The following is a 9,525-nucleotide window of genomic DNA, read 5'->3' as shown; positions in this document are numbered from 1 at the left end:
CCAACGTTTGGTGACTTCAAATTCGAAATAGACAACCTAAAAAATACGTTGTTTTTGGTTGATTCTAAACAAAGCATTCATTCATCTACGATCTACGATCACAGAACTAATGCAGTCTCTCAAGTCACACCATGCTGTTTCATCTTCTCTTTTCAATCAATTCTCTTATCAGTCTATGACATTCTTCCTCTCTTCTCAACCAAAAGTCGTTGCCTACACTTCAACGAAACCACTTCAATAATTGATTACCTGAATTCCGACTTGCAGTTCTCCAGAACCCAATCCCTTATGTCTCCAAACGTGTTTCAGGTGCAGATTCCCTCAAACCCCTTATCAGTGCTCACTTTCTTCAAACAAATAGGCTTTTCCCAAAGCCAGATTCTCTCCCTGATTCGTCAAAGACCCAGATACTGTTTACAAAATTGAGAAAATCTTGAGACCCAAAATTCAGCTCTTTCAGATGTCTGGATTCCAGGGTTACGAGTTATGCAGCTTCATTTCAAAGAATCCCTCAATTTGACTCATAGCTTGAAGAAAACATTGGTCCCCTCAGTTGAAGCTATTAGGAAAATGTCTACGACCAGAAAGATTTATTCTTGTTTTGCACAGATGTGGCTGGATACTCCCAAAGTACAAAAGATTATGGAGAATGTCGTCTTCTTGGAGATTGTGGCATTCTTGGGACTCATCTTTCATTGCTACTCAAACTTCATCCAAGGCTTTTCGTTGCACAGGTCTACTATTGAAAACAATGTTTCTCGAGCTGTAGACTTGGGTTTCCGTGAAAATTCAGAATGCTTGTCCATGCAATTCATACATTAAGTTGTTTGAGCGATAAAACATTTGAGAGAAAGTTGAAACTAATTAATTGTTTTGGTTTTTCGAAGTATGAGGGCCTGCAAATGTTCAAGAGAACCCCGATTGTTTAGAACATCAGAGAAGAAGTTGAAAGTTGAATGAAATTCTTCTTGCATACAGTTATGCTGCCCAAGTCAGTCCTTATTCACCAGCCTAAGATTTAATGTACAGCATGGAGGATCGCGATATAAAGGTCTTCCAACTGTTGAATCAAAAAATCTCTGCAAGAAAGTCCCCAGTTATATTCATGTTGTGCTTGTCTGAGGAGATGTTCTTGGACAAGTATATATCACAGTTCAGAGAAAATGCAGAGTTATAGTAGCATACAAGGGTCATTATTGGAGGATAACCATACCTTCAATTCTGTTTTTTCACTCTTCCACAGGGTTCTAATACTGAAATTATTTAGATAGTGTTATGCATAACCATGGAATGTCTCATTGTAGTAATGAAGATGGCTTGTTTATTGTATCTGTTTATTGATTATGCATCTTCTTCCCATGGTAATTTGGTGTCATAAGAACCTTGGAAGATCCACACGAAAATAAGCAATCCACTTTGACTGCTCCTTTAAAGAGGTATCAGAGTATACTTTTCTTGATCTTGTTGACCTGTTCCCCAGCTGGGATATGCTCCAACGTTGAATTGTAAAATTAGCCTGTATTCATCTTCCAGCACCCTTGTTTAGCTTTTAAATCGCTGAGCATTAATTAGACTGTTTCTATGTTGTGAATTATGTAAGTTAATTTGATTAGTCAAATTGTATGTGCCTAAGTAGGATTGATATCGAGTTTCCTTTTACTCCCTTCCACCTTCTACTATTAAGAGAGAAAAAATCAGAAGAACGTGGTTGCAGTAGTAAATCTTAGGTGGTACTTGAAACCATTGAGACATTATTATCTGCTCTGTTGTCAACATTTAAGACTGCTTTTTGTAATGGCTCTAAACATATGCATCACTGCTCTCTCTATTTATTTTCAACTTCTAAGAACATCAGAACAATCCATCTGATCATTTTTTTAAAATTGCCTGATGAGAAAAGGTTATCATCTTCTATAGTTTCTTTTAATATTGACTTTATACATGGTTGTGGATAAATTTGATCATGTTCAATTGTTGGGCTGCATACTAAATAATACAATACTCTATTGTAGTTTCTTGCTGAAGAAGTATTTAACATTAATGCTTCTCTCTTGTCTGCAGCCTGAGAAAGTGAAAGTGAAGCCATCTCCAATAAAGAAGAAGAAAGTAGGCAGGGACATGGATCAGTACAAAAACTATTCATATGCATGTGAGACCCTTCTGTCCCTGATGGTGGACAAGAAGCAGCGTGGCAGGACAGCAATTCTCTCGAAGAAATCTAGCTCTGAGCTTTTTGATCTTCTGACACAGTTTGCTGCCGGTATTGCTGGAACTGGCCTCTTTTCTGCTATCTGTAATGGGTAACATAGCTTGTGGAAGGGCTACCTTCTGTGCTTCTAACTTTTTCAACACTGGGTTTGGATTGGGGTTGGTTTGTCTTTCTGGGGCAGTAAATAAGCTCAGGGTCACAATTTTGAGCATCAGCAAGAACACTGGAAAGTTGGGTTTGAAAGAAGAGAAAATGATGCAGAAGCTGGATGAGAGCATTAGAGATATTTACTATACTGCTGCAGCATTGCTAGCAGTGGTGATGCTGAGATTTGCTTGAGTGGCATCTCCCAAGACTAGTTTGATGAAGTGAAATAAATGGCTAATTGGATGTCTACAGTGATGGCATTGGTGAAGCAAACCAGACTGTTAAAGAACAAATGTTGCAGTTACTTTTACAATGAGATCTTCAAGGTACAATGCTGATTAACAATATGTTGTTATTTTCCTACTTGCAATTAACCCCAAGAAGTATTCCTTAGTATTTTGCAGCTTGTAATATAGAATTTTGCAATGGAATTAAATAAAATGACTCCTCTATTTTCACCGTTAAATTAGCATGATGTTGAACTGAATACTTTGGTTAAAAATAAAATTTAATAATTGTTCTTATTTTATTTATCATGTGAATAGAAAAGGAGCAGATAAAAGTTAAAAAGAAAAATAGAACGGAAAGAATTTGTTCTCTGGGGCATAATATCAGTTTGTTGTCACCATCCAACACATTTTACAAGTTTTAGCATGCAAAGGATTAAGGGTGGCCATGCATCGAATTTTTAACGATCCAATCCACATCCATTTTAAATTCAAATAATTAGATTAGATTTTCAACTCAAATTCATTTTTTTAACAAAAACTAGTTTGGATTTTTTTTTTAAATCCAGATCCAAATTTTTGGATCAAGATTTAAATCCATTCCAATATTTGGATCAAAATCTAGAGTCTATTTTTCATAAATGAAATTTAAATTGAATTTTCTAAAACTTGTGTCCTTAAGACTAACACGACTCAGCCTGTCCAGTTCGTCGAGCTCGCTCGGTACATCAGGGTCTTAGGCCTGTTCAGTCCGTACAGTTCGTTGGGTAAGATTCGTCCGAATTGTCGGGCCGACCTGATCTAACCGGGTCTTTGAACCCTCTTGGCCTATTTGGACATCGGACATGCTCGGTTCGTACGGATTGTGTGGTATGGTCCATCTGAGTCGCCGGGTCAATTCAGCCTGTTCGGGTCGTGCATGGATATAAGGTTGAAGAGCTTTAAGGGGACAAAAAAACTTACTAAATCTCTCTTTAATTACCATAATTTGTTCATTTTTTACAAATAGTTTCAATAGTTATTTTATTTACTTTACAAAGTAACTTTTTTTTTAAATAGATATATATTAGGAAAACAGTTGAATTATGTTTACATCTTTGCGTATAGTCAAACTATCCAAAGAGTTTTTTATCCGCAAAAGTTTTTTATAAAACAATATAAATTTTCTAATTGCATTTTTGTGAATAAAATTAGTGACATTTTTTTTTTCATTTTCAATTAAAAACTCGTGAAATACATCAAGACACTCCTATAAGTAGAAATAGCTTTAGTTTAGCTATGCTTTGTCTAAAATTTTAAATAGACCAACAGATTTTTCTATAACGAGGATCACAAGTTTTCGCGTTAATAGATCTTTTCACAGAAAAGACTAAAATTTGATTTAAACAAGACCCCCACTGAGCATATCAGGCTTGAAAGGATTAAAACCATATATATATATATATATATATATAATATATATATATATATATATATATATTACGTTTTAACACATTAAAAAAGTAAAAAAATAGAAGTTTACTGTCTGACCCTAAAGAAAAAGCATTTTAAAAAGCTTATTATAAAGTATGAGTATTTGATCAACTTTAAAAAGAGAAAGGAGAATACGCCAAGCGAAGGTGGTTCTAAATAGAATAATTTGACCTTAATCATTAAAAATTAATTTGTTATATATGAGTACCATTGTTTAAACTGGTGGTGTTTATTATTCAATTATTACGTTTCAGCCACTCGGTTACTTTTACAACAAAAGCAAATAGAAGATTAATAGTATGATAGATAAACATATTCCTAATTCCCAATTAGAGATATACAAGCCATCATTACAGCTAACAAATCATATTTCAACCTATTCATTCATCTCAAATCAATATATATGCCATCAACAATAGAGGTTCAAAACCAATATGAGCATCGTTGATAAAACAAAAGATTTGTAAAAACCAAAATCAATGGCTCGGACTGTTGGTACACAAGATACACATTATTTTTCATAAAGCAGAAAAAGTCTGCAGTGATCAAGGCATATTGAAAATTATGCACTACAAAATGAACATTGAAGATTAACTTCTCTAAATTTTACTCAATTTACTGAATTTCATCCAACACAACCGCTAAATAATAATTGTTTGGCACATGGTTTGTATTTTTCAGGATAGATAGTCAGGTCTCAGGGCTTGCAACCCCTTTTTGCAAATGTGTAGACTAAAACTTGAGTCACAGAGAACGGTACTAGCTCAGTACTTTTGACACCACACCTGCACCAACTGTTCTGCCGCCTTCTCTCAAGGCAAATCTTTGTCCTGTAAAATCAATTGCAAGCAGTAAAGCAAAGTTTCCACTTTCCAGCATGAAGTGTACAAGAATATTCAACATACGGATAAATACAAATTGGTTATGATGGTTCAATTTAGTTCACTAATGAAGTACTTACCTGCTTCAAGTGGAACTGCTGAAATCAATTCAAACACAGCAGTAACGTTGTCTCCGGGCATAACCATCTTAACATTTTCAGGCAACTCTACTTTTCCAGTGATATCAGCTGTCCTCAAGTAAAACTGGGGTCTGTAGTTAGAGAAGAAAGCGGGTGTCGGCACCCTCATCCTTTGTGGAGTACATATATCTCTGCCTCAAATTTCTTGTATGTTTTTACAGAACTGGCTTTGCAATCACCTTCCAATAGAAGGCAGCAGCCAAGGAAAGTGGCAGCTCAAATTTAGTAATTTGAATTCAAACTCAACAATTTTACTAAAACAGATACAGATTATATATGTCGTTCTCTTGCATGCGACGACGGCTACAATGTCTAACAAAAAAGGAAAAACTTGATCTCTGCAACCAACCTGACCACGTTGAATATCTTCACGCTTCAGACCACGGAGAAGAAGACCAACATTGTCACCAGCCTAACAATACGTGTGTACAATCCATATTAGTTTAACATATGCTCTTTGTAAATATAGTTATAGCCCTTTTCCATGAAGATAACAGTCACTTACTTGTCCTTGGTCCAAAATCTCTTGAACATCTCAACTCCAGTTACTGTTGTTTTCAGAGACCACCCTACCAAGGAAAACTCGGTTTTAGGACTACCATTATAAAGGAATTTACCAAAAGCTCTGATAGAGAAATCAACTAATGCTCATCAAGAACAACCACTATCATCAGTCAGTGGCAAATGAAAATTAATAGAAGCAAAAGAAAACAACAACTGCAGATTAACAGAAAGGATCAGAGGGCAGCTATATATAGGAAATGACTCAATGAACATACATACCTGCATTAGACCCAACACCTCTACTTCTTCACCGACTTTAATGACGCCTTGTTCAACACGGCCAGTGGCAACTGTTCTCGTCCCTTCATCACAAAGGAAAATATAAAGCAGCTGAAATGATGGAACCATTGCCCCATATTATTTATGTCCATACAATCCAATATATGTAATGAAACAAATGCAGATTTGAGAGAACTAAGAAGTGTTGAAATAGAAATTTTGATATTCTCTTTAAGGGGAAAAAAAACAATTATGAGACAACAGTTTTTAAAGCACCATGTTAAGATTAAATTACACCACTGCGTCATATCATTACAAAGAGCAATGCCGTAACAAATGCTACCTCCTTTCCTTTTTTATTCTTCAAAACCTAGACAGAATTAAGAATTTGAAATTTTATCCTTCACCTAACTAGATTTAGAAGAACAAGAAAGAATTTGTTCAAGTGACCACAGTTACAAGATGACCAGTATTATAACACTATTCCACATATGCTCCAGTGTTCATATCCATCTGCTTATGATGTTAAGCACATCAATAATTGCTGTAGTTTGAGTGAACTGAAGGAGCATATAAGGAATTTAAAGAATTTTAACATAAACAATAGTAATAAATAGTACTTCAATGAAACTGTGTTTATACGGGAGCAGATGGAAAGTGATAGAACATGATAAAAACACAAGACTTACATTACAAATTGTAAGAATTTTATAACTGAGACCATCTTTACTTCAATGAATCTGCTTTCTTCAAAAATTAACCCAAAAAAAAAGTTCAGGTCCTTTTACCTGAATTGAGAACACGTCTTCAATTGGCATTAGGAAAGGCTTGTCAAGTGGCGAACAGGGTTAGGAATGTATGCATCTACAGCATCCATTAATTTTAGAATGGCCTGTCTTCCAATCTCGTCATTTGTACCCTGTAAAGCAGACAACGCTGAACCTCTAATGATCGGGATTCATCCCCAGGGAACTTGTAGAAGCTCAGTAGCTCTGCAAAAAAATTATCATAAAAACACATTTAGCAAACACAAAGACTACAGAAACTTAAGCAGGTTTATTCATTTTCTGAGCATGGACAGGAGAAGAGAAGCCTTAAAGAAACACCCTACCACGTAACTCCATTTCTACAAGCTCTAACAACTCTGGATCATCAACAGCATCAACTTTATTTAGAAAGCAAACAAGAGATGGCACACCAACCTGCATAATACATTTAAAGATAAAATAGTCAATCTAGAAGTAAGGAGAAAGGTGTAGACGTTCTAGGTATATATATACAAACCACATCAGTAGAAATACCTACTTGGCGAGCAGAAGAATGTGCTCCTTGGTTTGAGGCATTGGTCCATCAGGTGCAGATACAACAAGTATACCACCATCCATCTGGGCAGCTCCCGTAATCATATTCTGAAATAAAAAAAAACAGACAATTATAAAGCATACAGTGAACAAGAATTAATTTATTATTTAAACTAAATAAACATTAGATAAACCATCTAGTAAGTACATCAAGGCAAGCTGGAATGCTAAACCCACCAGCATTCATGGAAAATAGGAATCTGACAAATGCAGCTGTTGCCAATATACAGTGTAATCAATACCTATAAAATATATTTTGTTACAAACTAATCTACTTCCAAATTCCTACCATAATTTTCCATCTCATTTTGAATTGAAAAGAAGATCAGGCTACACAAGCACCAAAATATGCTAAATACCACAATTAACTATTATAACAATACAAGGTAAAATTGCTTAAATTTGTCCGCCACAACTAGCCACCCCAGCTTCTGTTAGGCAATTGATAACTCCAATAAAAAAAAAAAAAACATTCTTAGAGAAACTAAACCAAATTTGAAAGCTTACTTTAACATAATCCGCGTGTCCAGGGCAGTCCACATGCGCATAATGTCGTTTTGCAGTCCTCATACTCCACATGAGCCTGAAAACCGAAATATAGAGCAAGCATACATATCAACAGAAAACAACACAATCGATTGCAAGACCAAAAGAGTGCGATTCCATACCGTTGCAATGTGATTCCTCTCTTCTTCTCTTCAGGAGCCTTGTCAATTTCATCAAAGGCCACAGCCTTAGCCTTCCCTTCATCCGCAAGCACCTGATCAAACCTAATTGAGTAATAAACACCAAAACATCCACCTCACACACATTTAAACAAAAAGTGAATCAAGACCTTGGTGATTGCCGGCAGTTAGCGTGGGTCTTCCCGTGATCCACGTGTCCAATAGTTCCGACATTAACGTGAGGCTTCCTGCAAAGTCAAACAATAAGATGAACAAGTAAAGACATACTAATACCGATTACTGTTACTTATATATTTTAAATTTTGTGACGAAAAAGAGAAAGAGAGAGTGTTACGTTCTGGTGAATGTTGCCATGGATCTCCACCATGGATTGGAATTGAAGAATAGGAGGAGGTGGAGGTGGAGTCGTTGGAGTAGAGAGAGGAGAACGAGATACGGAAGAGTGGATTTGAGAGGCTAAGGGGAAGAGGCGGCGACAAGTGGAAGAGGAGTGCCTGAGAAGAAGAGTAGCCATTGAAGAAGTGATGAGGAGAATGAAGACAAAAGCGAAGAGTAGCCCTAACTATGGGAGTGCAGAGGCGAGGGTTTAGGAGAAGGAAGACAAAAGCGAGGAGCAAGTGCGAAGAGCGAGGGTTTTGAATGGGCGCCTTCGTGCGGCCCAATTCTAGCATGGTGACCAATTCTAGCATCGTGTGGGAGCGTATGACTTTTGTTTGGTACAACCATTACTTTTGACACGCAATAACAATAATAGTGTTGCTTTTTACACATTTCATTGTTCACACAGTGATGCACCATTCTGCAACGGCAACAAAATGTTATTATTACACTGCATTACATAGGAATAAGTTCACCCTAAAGTCCGCGACATGTTTGAAATTTTGGTAACGCTAACAAAACCACATTATACCTCTCCTCGTAAATACACGCAACTAAGTTTCGTACTACTTTTTTATCATAGTTTTGATACATGAGTGCTTAAGGAGTACTTAGATACTTTTTTTTAATGTTTTAATATAACGAATAATTTCATCCTCATTACATATTCTATATTTTTATTTTAGTATAATCATGGTTATTATTAGTAACGGAAAGAAATACAATTGCGGTTACTAATATCACAATCTCCCGTTTTCATCTTCAATGTTCCAAATTAATGTGATCGAGCCTGAGATTCTAAATTAGTACTTATTAATGTGATTTTATTATGCTAACCTTTAATTGTTTTTTTTTTCCTTATAAGAGCCATGTTTGCCTTTATTTTTCTTTCTTTGCCAACTTGTTATGATTTTGTTTTCTTTTCCACTTTAACAGTTCTGAGACGCTGGGAGACAGTACCACCAACCTATACTGCATAAAAAGCAAAGCTGAGAAAGAAAGAGAGAGAGAGAAGCACAGAACAGAAACAACATTGTCCGCAAAATAGAGAGATCTAAGCAACATGGGGTGACTCTGAAAAATGGAATAAAAAAGAAAAAGTCAAGAAAACAGTTGAAGTTGTTCATTGCCGTTGCTGCTGATTGGAACCGAATGTCCTACGTTTGAATTTGTTTTTATTTGGTGAGTAACTTGTTACCTGAATTATGAGCTTCATGTTGCAGGTTTTGAGCCTTGATCT

General features: G+C 35.9%; 1 protein-coding gene, 2 long non-coding RNA genes and 1 pseudogene across 3 annotated transcripts; 1 reads left to right on the top strand and 3 right to left on the bottom strand.

Annotated features, from left to right (window-relative positions):
- Positions 1–2,067: 2,067 nt before the first annotated feature.
- On the top strand, positions 2,068–2,577 carry LOC114172451 (annotated as a pseudogene).
- A 2,056-nt stretch (positions 2,578–4,633) lies between these two features.
- On the bottom strand, positions 4,634–5,233 carry LOC114172447 (elongation factor Tu, mitochondrial-like). Its single transcript, XM_028056924.1, has 2 exons — positions 5,018–5,233; positions 4,634–4,886 (listed from the first exon to the last, which is right to left on the bottom strand). The coding sequence occupies exons 1-2, from the start codon at positions 5,184–5,186 to the stop codon at positions 4,816–4,818; spliced, it is 240 nt and encodes a 79-aa protein (XP_027912725.1). The 5' UTR covers positions 5,187–5,233; the 3' UTR covers positions 4,634–4,815.
- A 4-nt stretch (positions 5,234–5,237) lies between these two features.
- LOC114172449 lies at positions 5,238–5,643 on the bottom strand. Its single transcript, XR_003602076.1, has 3 exons — positions 5,583–5,643; positions 5,427–5,489; positions 5,238–5,256 (listed from the first exon to the last, which is right to left on the bottom strand). It is a non-coding gene; the product is annotated as an uncharacterized LOC114172449 (long non-coding RNA).
- A 1,034-nt stretch (positions 5,644–6,677) lies between these two features.
- Positions 6,678–7,786, bottom strand: LOC114172448. The gene is made up of 4 exons (XR_003602075.1): positions 7,729–7,786; positions 7,166–7,269; positions 6,972–7,062; positions 6,678–6,852 (listed from the first exon to the last, which is right to left on the bottom strand). It is a non-coding gene; the product is annotated as an uncharacterized LOC114172448 (long non-coding RNA).
- Between the last annotated feature and the right edge of the window lie 1,739 nt (positions 7,787–9,525).

This window comes from Vigna unguiculata, unplaced genomic scaffold (assembly GCF_004118075.2).
Source record: "Vigna unguiculata cultivar IT97K-499-35 unplaced genomic scaffold, ASM411807v1 contig_573, whole genome shotgun sequence".
Taxonomy (NCBI): Eukaryota; Viridiplantae; Streptophyta; class Magnoliopsida; order Fabales; family Fabaceae; genus Vigna; species Vigna unguiculata.
This window is presented reverse-complemented; position numbering and strand designations above follow the sequence as displayed.

What these genes read in the sequence shown, in the direction of transcription:
- LOC114172447 (XM_028056924.1), bottom strand. Translation starts at nt 5,186, where the DNA reads ATGAGGGTGCCGACACCCGCTTTCTTCTCTAACTACAGACCCCAGTTT. An exon ending in AGCAGTTCCACTTGAAGCAG is followed by an intron (nt 4,887 to 5,017) that starts GTAAGTACTTCA and finishes TTGATTTTACAG; the next exon opens with GACAAAGATTTGCCTTGAGA.